Source organism: Boleophthalmus pectinirostris, unplaced genomic scaffold (genome assembly GCF_026225935.1).
Source record: "Boleophthalmus pectinirostris isolate CB_2022bp ecotype Guang Dong unplaced genomic scaffold, ASM2622593v1 HiC_scaffold_21, whole genome shotgun sequence".
NCBI classification, from domain to species: Eukaryota; Metazoa; Chordata; class Actinopteri; order Gobiiformes; family Gobiidae; genus Boleophthalmus; species Boleophthalmus pectinirostris.
Window position 1 is genome coordinate 37867223 of NW_026571175.1, and position 18987 is coordinate 37886209.

Genomic DNA, 18987 nt, shown 5'->3' on the forward strand with positions numbered 1-18987 from the left:
AGATTTTGCACGGTGAAGGGCCAGGCTATCAAGGTTAGAGATGTGGACGGCATTTGGACCGGCAGCTGGAGGGTTCCTGTCCAGCAATGGCAGGACCCCCAGGGCTACCAAGGCCTGAAGCACCTGCCTAGTATGATAGTTCTGGGAGAAAACCGTGGCTACATACACTACCAGGGACAACCCAAGCTCTGCCGGAGGTGTGGAGAGCACGGGCACTTGGTGGAGGCTTGCACTCAAGTGGTCTGTGGTAAGTGTAGAGAAATTGGACACACATTTGAAGAATGTTCCAATGGCAGAAAGTGTAACTTGTGTGGGGCGTCTGATCATCTGTTCAGAAGTTGCCCCAAATCTTTTGCCAACAAACTGAAGGCCGGTAGATCCGAAAATGGACAAGGTGGAGGACCAATTGAGTTAATTGGAGAGGAGGGGCTGGGAAATTCAAATCTCCCGCCAAAACCCCTGATTGGAGGAGAGGAGCAGGGGGAGGCGGGAGAAGGGGTGGGGCCTGGGGAGGCCCCTCCCGCGCAGGTGGGGGAGGGGGAGGCCCCTCCCACACAGGAGGAGGAGGGGGAGCAGGGGCCTGCGGAGGCCCCTCCCACCCTGGAAGGGGGGTCGGAGGAGGTCCCGCCCACTCCGCCCACCTGGGGAACGGAGAGGGAGACCGTCTCCCCTGAGACCCAGATCGACCTGGTGGACGTGTTGGGGGGCGGTTCCCCTCTAGACCCCCTGAACGAGTGCCTGGACGCCCTCCTCGCCCACACCCAGTTACCCAAGAGGCCCCTGTCAGAGTCGTCCTCCGAGAGTGTCCTACTCTCGGAGAAGAGGGGGAGAGTGGGGACTCTCTCAGACAGTGACTCTGTGGAGGATCCCCGAGTCTTCCCCTCCGGCTCACCCAACGAGGTCTCGTTCCTCTCTTTCGCTCTGCAATCAACTCCGCGAGACCTGCCCGTCGGGAGGCAGAGGAGGAACAAGCCCAAAGCTCCTTCCCCCTCCCCCACGAGGAGGAAGGCAGGGGCGAGTTCACAAGGTCCTTCATAACGGCCTTTTTTAATCGGATTTTAATTGTGTTTTAAGTGGTTTTACTGTAAGTCTCTTTTAGTCTTTTAAAATGACGTGTCTTCTTTTAACCATACTCATGGCGATGACACTCTCTACCATCAATGTGAGAAGTGTTAAGTCTAGAGTTAGAGCCCAGAGTATTTTATCCCACCTCCGCACTTTTAATTCAGATGTTTTTATTTTACAAGAATGTGCACTACCGTTTTTAAAACACTACAGGGACTGGGAGGGGATGTGGCCACACCCGTCGTTATGGAGCGGATCCAATGAGAATAAAAACGACGGGGTGGCCATTTTAATAAACAACCCCCTGGTGACGGTTAAGGGCAGCACTGTGGTGAGAGACGGACGGGCACTTTTAGTACATCTGGATTTTATGGGGAGGGATTTTAGGCTCTTAAATATTTATGGTTTTAACGAAAAACATTTTAGACACGAACTTTTAGAAGACCTGCAGTCCCACATGCTGGGCACGACCCCTCTTATTTTAGCGGGTGATTTTAATTGTATTTTAACAACAAAAGATAGGAAGAGGGCAGGGGATTTTAAACTAGACAAAACATCGGTTTTATTGCAGGGTTTATGTAGGGATTTTAAACTCCAGGACTGTTTTAAAACCCTGCATCCTAGAGAGGAGGGCTTCACCTGGGTCAGTGGTGACGGCACCAGAGCCTCTCGCATTGACTACGTTTTTACCAGGGATTGCCCACCCACCGATGCTACATTAACCCCTGTCTTTTTTCTCAGATCACCTGATGCTGTCCTGCACCCTTTCACTCTCCTCTGGTGTGACTGTAGGAAGTGGTCTGTGGAAGCTCAACTGCTCCCTGTTTAAAGACGCTGATGTAGCTCGTCAGTACAGGGAGCAGTACCAAGAGTGGCAGACCCTTCAAGACTTGTACGAGACACGAGCGCACTGGTGGGAGATGGTAAAGGACAGGACTCGACACTTTTTTAGAAGGGTGGGTCGTGAAAAAAAGAAAAAAGAAAATAACCGCATGTTGGGACTGCAGAGACGCTTACAGCGTTATTTTAAACTTTTAGAAATTGGTTTTAATTTAAACGACGAAATTAAAGAAATTAAAAATGAAATGTCCGAATTGGCAGAAATAAAAAGTAAAGGAATAATAATAAGAGCAAAAGAACAAGAGTTAGAGGAAGGTGAAAAATGCACCAGGTACTTTTTAAAGAAAATTTTAAATAAAAGTAAAACTATCTTAACCCTAAAAAAAGATAACGGCGAGACCACAAAAAACAACAATGAGGTTATAAAGATAGTGGAAGACTTTTACTCGAACCTTTATACAAAAAAAACAGTCGATCCCAACATTTTAAACGAAGTTTTTAAGTCTATGGAAAAGGTTTTAAAGGAAAACGTGCTTTTATCCCAGGATTTTACCCTTTTAGAGCTCAAGAAAAGCCTTAGTAGTTTTAAAAAGGGCAAATCCCCGGGGGCCGACGGGCTCCCGGTGGAATTTTATCATGAATTTTGGGACATTTTAGCACCAGACCTTTTCAGCCTGTTTTTATGAAGACTTGGGGCGACTAGGTCCAACTACCCGGACAGTTTTAGAACAGGGATAGTGACTCTAGTTCCCAAAGACCGAGACAAGACGGACTTGACGTAACTGGAGACCTATCACCCTTTTAAATGTAGATTTAAAGATTTTTAGTAAGATTTTGTCCATGTTTTTAGGAGATTTGATTCACCCGGATCAAGGCTGTGCCGTCCCGGGGAGGAGGATCACCGACAGCCTCGTACTGATCCGAGACACCATCTGTTACGCGAGAGACAGAAACATTCGGCTAGTAGTCCTAAATTTAGATTTTGAGAAAGCCTTCGATCGGGTCTCGCACCAGTACCTTTTCGAGGTACTGCGAAACGTGGGTTTACCTGATAGGTTTATAGAGTGGGTGGGACTGCTATACCGAGGGATCAGCAGTAAATTTATTGTAAACGGGCATCTGACAAAAGCAGTGCAAATCAACTGCGGTGTCCGTCAGGGTTGTCCGTTATCTGCCCTCCTGTACATTTTATGTATCGAACCTTTGGCACAGCTCTTGAGAAGGGACAAAGGAATCAGGGGGGTGGGCATCCCGGGTGGGGGGGGGCTCACCTCCCAAGTGTTTTTATACATGGACGACGTGAACATTTTATGCACTGACCTTTTATCTGTTTTTAGGACTTTGGACCTGACGGACTTTTTTGGACTGGCCTCTGGGTCTAAATTAAACAGAACGAAGACCCAAGCCCAATTTTATGGACCGTGGACCCCCGACGAGACTGTAGGACTCCCCCTTACCGTGACCCAAGGACACAAAATACTGGGAATCAGGTTTGACCGGGAGGGGGGCGGGAGTCTAAATTGGGCTGACATCACAGGGAAAGTCAGAGAAAAAGACTGGGGTTCTGGGGACTCAGAGGACTGACTATTGAAGGGAAGGTTTTAATCATTAAAGCAGTGATTTTACCTTTGTTCTTATTAACTTGTTCTGTTTTTATCCCTCCCAGACCTGTGGTTTTAGCTTTGGAGCGTTCCATTTTTGGCTTCTTCTGGGGGGGAAATGGGAAAGGTTGAGGAGGAAGGTCCTAAAAAAGCCCAAGGAGAAAGGAGGCAAAGGCGTCCCAGACCTCCCCCTCATCCTTGGAACACAATACACTGCTTTTGCACATAGCACTTTCCCAGGACCCATCCAGAAATCCAAAAACAACTGCTTTTGTCAGATTCTGGATGGGCTCCTTTTTAAGAAGAAAAAAGTTTTTAACGTCAGACCTCAGAGTCCCCGTGTCTTTTAACTTGCCTGGTTTTTACTCTTTTATTCCCACCTTTTTAGAGCGTTTTAATCTGGCACATGAGGGTTTGCAGGTTTTAACAAAACATAAAGCTATGATCTCTTCTGTGCAGGAGCGGGAACCCGTGAGTCCGGTGCGCGGGCTCACGATAGGGGAGCCCACCACGGTTTGGCGCAACGTGAACCATCCTGCTCTCCCGAACAGACTCCGGGACCTGTCCTGGCTGGTTGCTCATGAGGTTCTCTCGGTCAGGTCCGTCATGCACTCCCGGAGGTTATCCCTGACCGCAACCTGCCCCCGGCCGGGTTGTGGCGCGCCCGAGTCGGTGAGGCATCTCCTCTGGGAGTGCAGTGCTGCCAGAGATCAGTGGGCTACAGCCGGCACCTTACAATTCCCGTACCTACCAGCAGGGGAGGTCCTTACAGCACAGCTGGTGCTGTACGGGGTGGGCCTAAGTCCGACCACTCCCAAAAAGGACTTCACAAGGATCTGGCTCACCCTCGCCGCCATCAAAGACGCCATGTGGACCTCCAGAAACCTGCTGGTAGGAAAGCACATGCAGATCCCCCCCGTGGCTGTGATCCGGAAGGCAGCAGCTACGGTCAGTGAGACCGTAGCTGCAGGCGGCGGGCCCTAGGACACAGTCACAAAGAAGAATCGCCTCTGTGCTCATTCGGATGAAGGTGACCGGAGCCTTATCTCGAAGGTCGAGGTCGCAGCGGCCTGGCTCTCCGGGTGCGGTCGGAGGGAAGGAGCATCGGAGAGGACCTCCTCTGAGCGGGACGGGTCACCGAGAGACCAAATGTTCGGGAGAGCAGGATGAGTCTCCTTGATAGGGACTCACCCCGCTCCTGTACAGAGAGACTTTTATCACTGCACCCTCTTTTAATGGACTTTTAAATTGACACACTTTTTATGGACATTGTTTTTACACCAATTTTAACCACACAACTGTTTTAGCCTTTTACACTGTTTTATTGTGCTTTTACTGTTGATGTGTGTTTTTATTGTGTGTTTTAAATGAAAAATGATTTTACAATGTCCTAAATGAAAAATGAAATATGAAAATGCATAAAATGTAATGTGTGTCAATAAACCTTTTCGAAAGAAAAATCTGTTCTTATCAGTTTATTGCACCTGATTAAAAGAGACTGCGATCGCCTCCGAGGAGCCAAAAACATTAGCCTTTGTGGCTCTTGTTTCGGCCCTCGGGGGATATATTTTGTTACTGTTTTTGTTTCTGTTTTCTTGTTCATTTCCTATTTTTTACAGCACCTTATTTGCGGATTTTGCACAACCGAGCACCTGCACTTTAATTAAATAATTTACTCTGGTTTTAGCTTCACTTTTATTGTTTTTTAGCTGTTTTAAACTGGTTTTAGTCCTTTTAGTGGGTTTTAGAGATAGTTTTAAGTGTTTTTTAGTTGGTTTTAGCTGTTGGTGCCTCCAGAATGTCGGCCTCCCATGCCGGCAGGAGGAGGCACCACAGCGTGCGCTTCACTTTGCGGGAGGTCAACGGGAAGGTGCCTCCTTTTTCCCGGTTAGACTTCTCCCGCGGCCTGGTTCAGAAGGTGCTCTCGTTCAAGCCTGATGACTTGAATTGCATCCTGTCTCTGCCCTTCAACAGAGGGTTTGACGTGAGCTTTCGAACTGTGTTTACTGTTAAATGAATTTTGGACCAGGTTTAAGAAAGTGGAGCCCCAGTTTGCTGCATTCACGGTTGAGAACCTGAATGATAATTCACTGAAACATGTGATTGTCAGGATGTTCAATGAGACTGTGAGTGCAGATGATATTTGTTTATGGCTGGGAAGATTTTGCACGGTGAAGGGCCAGGCTATCAAGGTTAGAGATGTGGACGGCATTTGGACCGGCAGCTGGAGGGTTCCTGTCCAGCAATGGCAGGACCCCCAGGGCTACCAAGGCCTGAAGCACCTGCCTAGTATGATAGTTCTGGGAGAAAACCGTGGCTACATACACTACCAGGGACAACCCAAGCTCTGCCGGAGGTGTGGAGAGCACGGGCACTTGGTGGAGGCTTGCACTCAAGTGGTCTGTGGTAAGTGTAGAGAAATTGGACACACATTTGAAGAATGTGCCAATGGCAGAAAGTGTAACTTGTGTGGGGCGTCTGATCATCTGTTCAGAAGTTGCCCCAAATCTTTTGCCAACAAACTGAAGGCCGGTAGATCCGAAAATGGACAAGGTGGAGGTCCAATTGAGTTAATTGGAGAGGAGGGGCTGGCTGTTTTTACTGTAAACTTCTTTTAGTCTTTTAAAATGACGTGTCTTCTTTTAACCATACTCATGGCGATGACACTCTCTACCATCAATGTGAGAAGTGTTAAGTCTAGAGTTAGAGCCCAGAGTATTTTATCCCACCTCGACACTTTTAATTCAGATGTTTTTATTTTACAAGAATGTGCCATACCGTTTTTAAAACACTACAGGGACTGGGAGGGGATGTGGCCACACCCGTCGTTATGGAGTGGATCCAATGAGAATAAAAACGACGGGGTGGCCATTTTAATCAAAAACCCCCTGGTGACGGTAAAGGGCAGCACTGTGGTGAGAGACGGATGGGCACTTTTAGTACATCTGGATTTTAGGCTCTTAAATATCTATGGTTTTACTGAAAAACATTTTAGATATGACTTTTTAGAAGACCTGCAGTCCCACATGCTGGGCACGACCCCCCTTATTTTAGCAGGTGATTTTAATTGTATTTTAACAACAAAAGATAGGAGAAGAGCAGGGGATTTTAAACTAGATAAAACATCGGTTTTATTGCAGGGTTTATGTAGGGATTTTAAACTACAGGACTGTTTTAAAACCCTGCATCCTAGAGAGGAGGGCTTCACCTGGGTCAGTGGTGACGGCACCAGAGCCTCTCGCATTGACTACGTTTTTACCAGGGATTGCCCACCCACCGATGCTACATTAACCCCTGTCTTTTTCTCAGATCACCTGATGCTGTCCTGCACCCTTTCACTCTCCTCTGGTGTGACTGTAGGAAGTGGTCTGTGGAAGCTCAACTGCTCCCTGTTTAAAGACGCTGATGTAGCTCGTCAGTACAGGGAGCAGTACCAAGAGTGGCAGACCCTTCAAGACTTGCACGAGACACGAGCGCACTGGTGGGAGATGGTAAAGGACAGGACTCGACACTTTTTTAGAAGGGTGGGTCGTGAAAAAAAGAAAAAAGAAAATAACCGCATGTTGGGACTGCAGAGACGCTTACAGCGTTATTTTAAACTTTTAGAAATTGGTTTTAATTTTACGGATGAAATTAAAGAAATTAAAAGTGAAATGGTAAAGTTGGCAGAAATAAAAAGTAAGGGAATCATTTTAAGATCAAAAGAAAGAGAAGTAGAGGAAAACAAAAAATGCACCCGTTACTTTTTTAAGAAAATTTTAAACAAAAGTAAAACGTTTTTAACACTAAAAAAGGAAGACGGGAAAGAAACAAAGAAAATAGAAGAAATAAAAAACATGGTAGAAAATTACTACACAAACCTCTACAAAGAAAAAGAAATTGATTTTAATTCTCTTACAGTAGTTTTAAAAGTCCACCTTTTGGAAAAAATTTTAAAAAGGGCAAAACTGAAGTTTTTAACCCAAAGATTTTACCCTTTTAGAGACTAACAAAAGTGTTTTAATAGTTTTTAAAAGGGGATCACCGACAGCCTCGTACTGATCCATCCGCGAGAGACAGAAACATTCGCTAGTAGTCCTTTTAAAGCCTTCGATCGGGTCTCGCACCAGTACCTTTTCGAGGTACTGCGAAACGTGGGTTTACCTGATAGGTTTATAGAGTGGGTGGGACTGCTTATACCGAGGGATCAGCAGTAAATTTATTGTAAACGGGCATCTGACAAAAGCAGTGCAAATCAACTGCGGTGTCCGTCAGGGTTGTCCGTTATCTGCCCTCCTGTACATTTTATGTATCGAACCGTTGGCACAGCTCTTGAGAAGGGACCAACGAATCAGGGGGGTGGGCATCCCGGGTGGGGGGGGGCTCACCACAAAGGCAATTTTATACATGGATGACGTGAACATTTTATGCACTGACCTTTTATCTGTTTTTAGGACTTTGGACCTAACGGACTTTTTCGGACTGGCCTCTGGGTCGAAATTAAACAGAACAAAGACCCAAGCCCAATTTGTACAGACCATGGACCCCCGACGAGACTGCAGGACTCCCCCTTACCGTGACCCCAGGACATAAAATACTGGGAATCAGGTTTGACCGGGAGGGGGGCGGGAGTCTAAATTGGGCTGACATTACAGGGAAAGTTAGGAAAAGACTGGGGTTCTGGGGACTTAGAGGACTGACTATGGAAGGGAAGGTTTTAATCATCAAAACAGTGATTTTACCGTTGTTTTTATTAACGTGTTCTGTTTTTATCCCTCCCAGATCCACGATTTTAGCGTTGGAGAGAGCCATTTTTAACTTCTTCTGGGGGGGAAAATGGGAAAGGTTGAGGAGGGAGGTCGTAAAGAAGCCCAAGGAAAAAGGAGGCAAAGGCGTCCCAGACCTCCCCCTCATCCTTGGAACACACTACACTGCACTGCACATAGCACTTTCCCAGGACCCATCCAGAAACCCCAAAACGACTGCTTTTGTCAGATTCTGGATGGGCTCCTTTTTAAGAAGAAAGAAGTTTTTAACGTCAGACCTCAGAGTTCCCGTATCTTTTAATTTGCCTAGTTTTTATGCTTTTATTCCCACCTTTTTAGAGCGTTTTAACTTAGCACATGAGGGATTGCAGGTTTTAACCAATCACAAAGCTATGATCTCTTCTGTGCAGGAGCGGGAACCCGTGAGTCCGGTGCGCGGGCTCACACTAGGGGAGCCCCACAACAGTTTGGCGCAACGTGAACCATCCTGCTCTCCCGAACAGACTCCGGGACCTGTCCTGGCTGGTTGCTCATGAGGTTCTCTCGGTCAGGTCCGTCATGCACTCCCGGAGGTTATCCCTGACCGCAACCTGCCCCCGGCCGGGTTGTGGCGCGCCCGAGTCGGTGAGGCATCTCCTCTGGGAGTGCAGTGCCGCCAGAGATCAGTGGGCTACAGCCGGCACCTTACAATTCCCGTACCTACCAGCAGGGGAGGTCCTTACAGCACAGCTGGTGCTGTACGGGGTGGGCCTAAGTCCGAACATATCAAAAAAGGACTTCACGAGGATCTGGCTCACCCTCGCCGCCATCAAAGACGCCATGTGGACCTCCAGAAACCTGCTGGTAGGAAAGCACATGCAGATCCCCCCCGTGGCTGTGATCCGGAAGGCAGCAGCTACGGTCAGTGAGACCGTAGCTGCAGGCGGCGGGCCCTAGGACACAGTCACAAAGAAGAATCGCCTCTGTGCTCATTCGGATGAAGGTGACCGGAGCCTTATCTCGAAGGTCGAGGTCGCAGCGGCCTGGCTCTCCGGGTGCGGTCGGAGGGAAGGAGCATCGGAGAGGACCTCCTCTGAGCGGGACGGGTCACCGAGAGACCAAATGTTCAGGAGAGCAGGATGAGTCTCCTTGATAGGGACTCACCCCGCTCCTGTACAGAGAGACTTTTATCACTGCACCCTCTTTTAATGGACTTTTAATATTGACACACTTTTATGGACATTGTTTTTTTACACCGATTTTACCCACACAACTGTTTTAGCCTTTTACACTGTTTTATTGTGCTTTTACTGTTGATGTGAGTTTTATTGTGTGTATTAAAAATGTGTTTTACAATGTCTTAAGATGGAAAATTGAAAATTGAACATTTATTTGTAAGTGTGTCAATAAACTTTTTTCGAAAGAAAAAAAATCTGAAATGGCCAAGTTGGCAGAAATAAAAAGTAAGGGAATTATTTTAAGATCAAAAGAAAGAGAAAAAGAGGAAAACGAAAAATGCACCCGCTACTTTTTTAAGAAAATTTTGAACAAAAGTAAAACGTTAACATTAAAAAAGGAAGACGGGACAGAAACAAAGAAAATAGAAGAAATTAAAAACGATAGTAGAAAATTTTTATACAAACCTCTACAAAGAAAAAGAAATAGATTTTAATTCTCTTACAGTAGTTTTAAAGTCCGAAAAGAAAATTTTAACAAACAGTGAGATTTTAACCCAAGATTTTACCCTTTTAGAACTGCAAAAGTGTTTTAATAGTTTTAAAAGGGGCAAATCCCCGGGGGCCGACGGGCTCCCGGTGGAATTTTATCATGAATTTTGGGACATTTTAGCAGAAGATTTACTCACTGTTTTTAAAGACTTTGGGCGACTAGGTCAACTACCCGACAGCTTTAGAACAGGGATAGTGACCTTACTCCCCAAAGACAAAGACAAGACGGACTTGACCAACTGGAGACCGATCACCCTTTTAAATGTTGATTTAAACATTTTTAGTAAGATTTTAGCCTCACGTCTGTCCATGTTTTTAGGGGATTTGATTCACCCGGATCAAGGCTGTGCCGTCCCGGGGAGGAGGATCACCGACAGCCTCGTACTGATCCGAGACACCATCTGTTACGCGAGAGACAGAAACATTCGGCTAGTAGTCCTAAATTTAGATTTTGAGAAAGCCTTCGATCGGGTCTCGCACCAGTACCTTTTCGAGGTACTGCGAAACGTGGGTTTACCTGATAGGTTTATAGAGTGGGTGGGACTGCTATACCGAGGGATCAGCAGTAGATTTATTGTAAACGGGCATCTGACAAAAGCAGTGCAAATCAACTGCGGTGTCCGTCAGGGTTGTCCGTTATCTGCCCTCCTGTACATTTTATGTATCGAACCGTTGGCACAGCTCTTGAGAAGGGACAAAGGAATCAGGGGGGTGAGCATCCCGGGTGGGGGGGGGCTCACCTCCCAAGTGTTTTTATACATGGACGACGTGAGTATTTTATGCACTGACCTTTTATCCTGTTTTTAGGACTTTGGACCTGACGGACTTTTTCGGACTGGCCTCTGGGTCTAAATTAAACAGAACAAAGACCCAAGCCCAATTTTATGGACCGTGGACCCCCGACGAGACTGCAGGACTCCCCCTTACCGTTACTGATGGACAAAAAATACTGGGAATCAGGTTTGACTGGGAGGGGGGCGGGAGTCTAAATTGGGCAGACATTTTAGGGAAAGTCAGAAAAAGACTGGGGTTCTGGGGACTCAGAGGACTGACTATTGAAGGTAAGATTTTAATCATTAAAGCTGTAATTTTACCTCTGTTTTTATTAACCTGCTCTGTTTTTATTCCCCCTAGATCCGTGGTTTTAGCACTGGAGCGAGCCATTTTAAATTTTATCTGGGGGGGGGGATGGGAACGGCTGAGGAGGGAGGTCCTTAAAAAGCCCAAAGAAAAAGGAGGCAAAGGCGTCCTGGACCTGCGCCTCTTCCTCGGAGCATTTTACACAGCGACGCACATGACACTTTCACAGGATCCATCCAGAAACCCAAAGACCACCGCCTTCATCAGATTCTGGACGGGCTCCTTTTTAAGAAAGAAAAACGTTTTATCAACAAACCTCAGAGAACCTGTGTCTTTTAATCTGTGCAGTTTTTACACTTTTATCCCCACCTTTAGAACTTTGCCAGTATATTTTTACTTAGTAAAAATTCCAACAAAAACTATTTTTTTCTACGATGATTTTTAGGTCGACCATTTCGAGAATTATTATAATATTTACACATTGAGTCATTTTTAAAACAATGCAAATGTGACCCAAAACTCCAGCTGTGTTTGCTCCAGGCCGACACCAGGAGAAATGGAGTGAGCAGAGTTTGAATTTTACCTTTTTTAAAACAGAAACCTGTAAAAATCCACAATTTATAATTTCCTAGTGTTATGTCAGTGCAACCAAAAAACATGCAGTTATAACGGAAGTCAATGGGGCTTTTACGGGAAAACAGCATTTTGTGCAAAAAAAAAAAAAAAAAAAAGACTAAATCAGTGTTTGCACCATTTGATGACATCCGCACCCTCTGATAATCCAACACAAACAAATTATAATTAGTTGGAAGATATAGAAGAAATATANAAAGAGTCCGCTTGCTGCTGCGTGTTGTAGCTAGTTCATTCGCACTGAATTCCGCACACTCTTCTCTGCTCCCCTCTCCTCTCTCCTCTCTCCCTGCTGCCCGTTCTTCTCCCTGCTTCTCACTTCTCGTCCGCGCACGAAATGTCCGCACACCCCCTCCCCTGCTCCTCACTTCTCCGTCTTGTCTAACCAACACTGTAGTTAGTTGTTTACAAGTCATGTGCAGCACCGGCTGTAAACAAACCTGTTTCTGGCATAAGGAGGAGGAGGGAGGAGGTGTTTCTACGTAGGAGCTGTGGGGAGGGGAGGTGGTTTCACACATGCGCAACATTTGAAAAAGGACAAACAGTCGCTGGATTTCTCGTTCCTTGGAAAATCCTCTATACAACCTTTAACTCTCGGTTTAACTCTTAAACTTCAAATGAACTGTTTGAAATTAATTTGTGTCTATAGGCGAGTTTCATTGTTGACAAAAGCGTGCGTTTCATGCTGGGAATTATTTTGGTCGAGGGCAAGAAACACTAATTGAACATGACGGTCGGAGCGAGAAAGCACGTAAAGGGTATTGATCCCGGTTATTTCTCCACTCTAACGGCAGACGACCCAAGACCATTTGACCAGAAATTGGTCATAAACATCGACGGACGACAAATCACCCTTTTCAACCCCGACAGAACCTGGACCAAACCAAACTTCTGGTCAGAATCTCCAACTCCCTGGACAAATATTCACTTGGGCGACATCCACAATGACTTGGTGGAAACTCCTGGGCCATTCACAGCAGAAAAGATGAAAACCTCCAAGAGTCTGGATGTGTTGTTGAACTTGTTGAGTCCACGGTTTGTTAGGATCTTCTACGTTTGCTCTGCGGATGTTTGAAAGTCGTTTAATTCACCGTTAGTGGTTCTTTTCACTCAGAATATGAAAAAGACATTTTCCTTCTTCCGTGCTTCTATTTGTGCGTCTGATGATGCAGCAGGAGTTTAACATTATCAGGGAGAAATACAGGAGGTTACACACTGTGTTTGACGCTACCGTGTTTCTGCCTCCGACCAGAATATTTCCCAGCAGCAACGCGGACTTTTAATAACAATGACATCAGCTCAAACTCGCCTATAGTGAGTGTGTTGTGTGTGTAGTGAGTGTGTGGTGAGTGTGTTGAGTGTGTTGTGTGTGTAGTGAGTGTGTAGTGAGTGTGTGTGTGTGTGTGTAGTGAGTGTGTTGTGTGTGTGTAGTGAGTGTGTGTGTGTGTGTGTGTGTGTGTGTGTAGTGTGTGTGTGTGTGTGTGTGAGTGTGTGTGTGTGTGTGTGAGTGTGTGTGTGTGTGTGTGTGTGTGTGTGTGTGTGTGTAGTGAGTGTGTGTGTGTGTGTGTAGTGAGTGTGTGTGTGTGTGTGTGTGTGTGTAGTGAGTGTGTGTGTGTGTGTGAGTGTGTGTGTGTGTGAGTGTGTGTTGTGTGTGTGTGAGTGTGTGTGTGTGTGTGTGTGTGTGTTGTGTGTGTAGTGAGTGTGTTGTGTGTGTGTGTGTGTAGTGTGTGTGTGTGTGTGTGTGTGTGTGTGTGTGTGTGTGTGTGTGTGTGTGTGTGTGTGTGTGTGTGTGTGTGTAGTGAGTGTGTGTGTGTGTGTGTAGTGAGTGTGTGTGTGTGTGTAGTGAGTGTGTGTGTGTGTGTGTGTGTGTGTGTGTGTAGTGAGTGTGTGTGTGTTGTTGTGTGTGTAGTGAGTGTGTTGTGTGTGTAGTGAGTGTGTGTGTGTGTGTGTGTGTGTGTAGTGAGTGTGTGTGTGTGTGTGTGTTGTGTGTGTGTGAGTGTGTTGTGTGTGTGTGAGTGTGTGTGTGTGTGTAGTGAGTGTGTTGTGTGTGTATGTGTAGTGAGTGTGTTGTGTGTGTAGTGAGTGTGTGTGTGTGTGTAGTGTGTGTGTGTGTTGTGTGTGTAGTGAGTGTGTGTGTGTGTGTGTGTGTGTGTGTGTGTGTGTGTGTGTGTGTGTGTGTGTGTGTGTGTAGTGAGTGTGTGTGTGTGTGTAGTGAGTGTGTGTGTGTGTGTGTAGTGAGTGTGTGTGTGTGTAGTGAGTGTGTGTGTGTGTGTGTAGTGTGTTGTGTGTGTAGTGAGTGTGTGTGTGTGTGTGTGTGTAGTGAGTGTGTGTGTGTGTAGTGAGTGTGTTGTGTGTGTAGTGAGTGTGTGAGTGTGTGTGTGTGTGTAGTGAGTGTGTGTGTGTAGTGAGTGTGTTGTGTGTGTGTAGTGAGTGTGTTGTGTGTGTGTAGTGAGTGTGTTGTGTGTGTGTAGTGAGTGTGTTGTGTGTGTGTGAGTGTGTTGTGTGTGTAGTGAGTGTGTTGTGTGTGTGTAGTGAGTGTGTTTGTGTGTGTGAGTGTGTTGTGTGTGTGAGTGTGTGTGTGTGTGTTGTGTGTGTAGTGAGTGTGTTGTGTGTATAGTGAGTGTGCTGGTTTTATGTACTTTTCTCTGTCCTGTAGATGATTTCACATGAACCTGAAGATGGAAATGAGCCACTCTGGATATAAACTTTACATATTTACATTTATAAATGTTGAATATCATGTGCTCTTCCCTTTTACAAATAAATAAAATAAGAAAATAAGAAGCTAGACGGCCTGATACGACACTGATGAAGTCGTCGCTACAACTGAGTCTCTAAATACACACCTAGACCGAGTCCAAGACACGCAACTCCGAGCCCGAAGATGACGTCGCAGTGATAAAAATGTGCATGAATGAGCTCGAGAAATCAAACAAGGAGCTAAGAGACGAAGTACTGGACCTGGAGGACGACCAAGACTAAAAGAAGCTAGAGAAGGAAAAGATCTGATCATGTTTTGAAGGATTTATCCCCAAACTGCTAAATCTACCGGTCGCCTCAGTCACAACTGAATCAAACTTCAACGCTCCAGAGATGTTACGATGACACTGACGCCGCTCCACTGTGTTTTTAAACTCCACACACCTTCACCAGAATCATATAGAAAAAAATAAAAAATAATCAGCCCTGGAATTACCGATCTCTACTGAACTAAAGATAAAACGAGCTGTTCACTAGCGCTTCATGACATCACAAGGTGGAACAGAGCGACAGAGTTACTCAAAACAAAACAAAACTTGAGCTCTGTCAACATTAGAACGTGACCTGAAGTTCACGAGAAACACCGAGTGTGATTTAAAAGGACTGACCCTGTTTGTAGGAGGCCAGGACCATGCTCGGGTCGTCCACCTCCAGCACCGTGTCCAGGTCCATTCTGCCCGTGTCCAGGATCTGCCGCACCTGCCGCGCGTCGTCCGCCTGCAGCGCCTCCAGGAGACGCCGGTTCAGCTGCCGCCTCAGCTCTGCCATGGCCCCGGGGACTCCAGGGGCCCAGGGGACAGGCTCGGACCCCCGCTCAGCCCCCGCCGCCCTCCACGCCGACCCCGCCGCCCTCCACGCCAACCCCGCCGCCGCACACACGACCAGAGGCAGGAGCGCGGCCAAGAGGGCTCCTAACATGGCCCCGGAGGAGGGCAGGAGCCGCACACATGTTTGGAGACAGAGCCGGACAGTGGAGCGGTGAAAACACACGCAGGGGTAAAAATAGATGCGGAAAAAATAGATGTTCGACCAAACTCCAAAAGGGCTCAGGGGGGAGGGGGAGAACTGCACATGAGACACGAGAGAAGAACAACAGTGAACCCTGCCAGACCTCAGAGAAATTTCTCTTAATTTTACGTTTAAAAACCCCACATTTTACCCCCTAATGAAGTGTTCTACATCAGTTTTTTCAGTACAACCTGTTATTTGTGTCATGTGGCTGTAATAAAAACTACAGGACCAGAAATACACATGAAAACCGAAAATAAAATTCACTCTTTTACACAAACATATAGAAACAACTTTTTGGACATAAAAATGTTTAATTTAGGGCCTTAGCTACAAAAGTGCGGATAAATAAACTAAAAATCTCCTTACTGTCTCAAAAACAAATAAAGAAGAAGAGCAATGTCCCCATGACTTGACTGGTGCAGGTCGTGGAAACAGCTGGAGTCAGGTCCAGGTCACAGAGACACGTCACTTCTGCATTTCCATGGAATTTATTACTTTTGGATTTGGACATTTGGACTCAAATAAACCTGAAAATAAAAATATCAAGAGATGCACAATTACACAGACCAACATGTGTCATTTTCCATTTATTTGAGAAAAATCTGCCCCTGTTTATACGAGACACTTGAGGGTAAAAATGACAAAATATTTTATTGGAAGTGTCTTTCGTTTAAACGGTGACAGAGTTTTTGGGGCTTAAAAACACAAAAATCTGAACCCACCTCCAGAGTGTAAAAGTTGAATATTCTCCACCGTAGAGTTTCTGTCTCCACTGACCAAGACACAAAACTCTGGTCACATGTGCTCAGGTCGTGTACGAGTTTACGTCACAAACAAACAGGACACACAAACATCCCAACAAATGTGTAGAATGTGCAGAGACACTGTTAGTGACAGAGAAGATCTACAATCACCTCTGTCAGACTCTGGACGCACCAGGTCGTCTCAGTCGAGTCAGACGGATCTGGACCAGACCTGGAGAACCAGTGGATGGTGGGACGACTTTGTGGAAGGAGGAGCTGATGAAAATGTGTGGAGTGAAAACTTCTGTATGTCCAAAGACAAACACACACAATCCAATTCACACACTTTTGTGTCACCGTCTGCAGCAGATTTACTCCTGAAAACACTCGACTAAACCACCAAGAAAAAGAGAAGACGCGACGACACTTTTGTGTTTCTGTTTAGACCCTCAGCATGTAAACGTGGACTTACTTTGTGTGTTTGAGACCACATCATTTTTGCATGTTTTGTATGAATGAATGTGTTGAGATATTCTGTAATTAATATAATAAATATGATGAAATAAAAGTAGTTTTTTAATTTATATGTACATAGATTAACTATGTCTCCGTTCAGTCTGCAGGTTTAACGTTTGATTCAAATTTTTTGGTGAAATCCGATGTTTTTTCGAGGTGGTTCACATTTCCAGTTAAATGTGACTTGTATGTGTTACCGGCGCCAGCCCTAGGGGAAGCTGGGCGGTAGCAAGTGGCACACAGTTAAGGTTAAACTGTGTGGCCTAAAGGTGTGGTGCTGCTGTGAATGGACGGAGAGGAGACACATTAGTCTGGTCACAGCTTGTTTTAATTCTGAAAATCATTCAGTTATTCATTTCTTTCTCATTTCATTTCGATTGGCTCAATCTCTCCAAAATTATATAATTGACAAAACAATAAATTACATAAGTAAATAAACAAATACTAACAGACAATAAAATAATCCATAAAATGCAAATAAATACATATAGTTTGAAATAAGTCCTAAGCAGTTCAGTAGCGATAACGTAACTGACGTTAGAAATGGGTAGAAATTAGAAATAGTACCAAATTAGTACCTAATGTTGGCTAAACTCTCTGAAACCTTTTGAAAACCTTTACACAATGAACAAAAATGTGTCTGAACCAAGTCTGAGTCAACAAAACAACTCTTCAAATCGTACCTGTGAATTGACGGAGAGGAGACACATTAGTCTGGTCACAGCTTGTTTAATTCTGAAGCTACGCCTACACCGTGTTCCCCTAGTCCCCACAGTAGCGCTAACGGCATCCTCTACTGGTCGGAGTATGTACTGCACCCAAAACAAAAGGCACGCTAGGAATCATTCAACAAAATAGAGGGGGTGTCTGTTTCCATAAAAACTTAAATACAGCATTTTTTCAACCTACTACATATGTGACTCCAGTGTGAACATTAAACGGTCCAAAAGTGTCCCACATGTGACACTGGAGACACGACGACGTCAACCGCAGCGAGCGTCTCTGTGTTTACACAAGTTGAACAAACATGGACGCAGCATCGAGCACCTGGAGATTTTTAAAGTTCCTCTCGTACCGGAGCCACAACATGAACAACTGACTTGTTTTAAGGAGGAGATTGAGAAGGAGAAGGAGCAGGTTTTTGGTGGTGGTGTTTTGTGGTGAGTGGAGATGTGCTTCACTTCAGTCACATGGATCATGAACAGTTTTCTCCTACTTCAGTGCAGAATAGTGACGTTTGTGTCTTGTTGATGACGTGTAGGTGGATGAATGTGACCTGACTGTTCACACTCAAGTCACATGTTAAAGATCAGATATGGATCAGTTTCAGGAGCACAGATCCAAGTGTCCTGGTCACATGTGAAAACATCAGATCTGTGTGGTTCAGACTCACATTAAAAGATCAGATACAGGAACATAGAGACAAAAAATCTGATTTGGGTCACTTCAGGTGCAGACTGAACGTAGACTTAGTTTCATAAAGGGGACACTGTTGAATATTTAGTTTAAAAAGGTTCACAAAAATTCATTTATTTACATGTTTAAAAGTCTGTATTTGTTATTTAAAACCACAAAAGGATTATTTTTCCTTAGATATTTCACCCACAGATGCGCTGGTTCTCTGTATTTCAAAGTATATTGTTTTTTGAAACCCTCAGCTGATGAAGACAGAGTTATCAGTTATAAAATAGTAAAAGAAAAAAAAAACATGTTAGAATGTGGCGAGTTGTAACAGAAAGATGAATGATTTGACACTGGCAACATTTTTGCAGTAAAGCCATTTTTTTAACTGAAGTTATCGCTCTGACATTTTTTTTCCATTGTAGTTGTAGCCGGATCCAGAACAAACACAGAGGGACCAGACGGAGCCCCGAGAAAACACAGACGTGTCACTGGAGCCACACGGCCGAGTCTCGTCCTGAACCTCGACACCTGCAGCCGATCATCAATCAGTGGCACCGCTGCTGTAAACACCGTCTGTTTACTGAGAACCACTAAACACTTGGACTTGTAAAGTTGTAGGTTCACACCGTCTACGTACAGTTCCTTTAAAAGAACACAGACGTCAGGACTGGGAGACACTTGCCCACACAGGAGGGAGAACAACAACAGAAACTACACCAGCCAAACAACTCACCACCAAGTGCACTTTACACATGGATGACTTGAATGCTTCATGGAAAAAGCTTTTAATCCATAAACACCAGTCTAGTTTTGAGGGGAATCAGGTTAGAGAAAGTTCAACAGAGACGGGGGGTTCTGGACACACAGAGGACTGACGATGGAA

General features: G+C 45.4%; 1 protein-coding gene across 1 annotated transcript; it reads left to right on the plus strand.

Annotated features, from left to right (window-relative positions):
- Positions 1-5304: 5304 nt before the first annotated feature.
- On the plus strand, positions 5305-6124 carry LOC129410043 (zinc finger CCHC domain-containing protein 3). Its single transcript, XM_055157125.1, has 2 exons — positions 5305-5483; positions 5536-6124. The coding sequence occupies exons 1-2, from the start codon at positions 5305-5307 to the stop codon at positions 6122-6124; spliced, it is 768 nt and encodes a 255-aa protein (XP_055013100.1).
- Positions 6125-18987: the final 12863 nt, after the last annotated feature.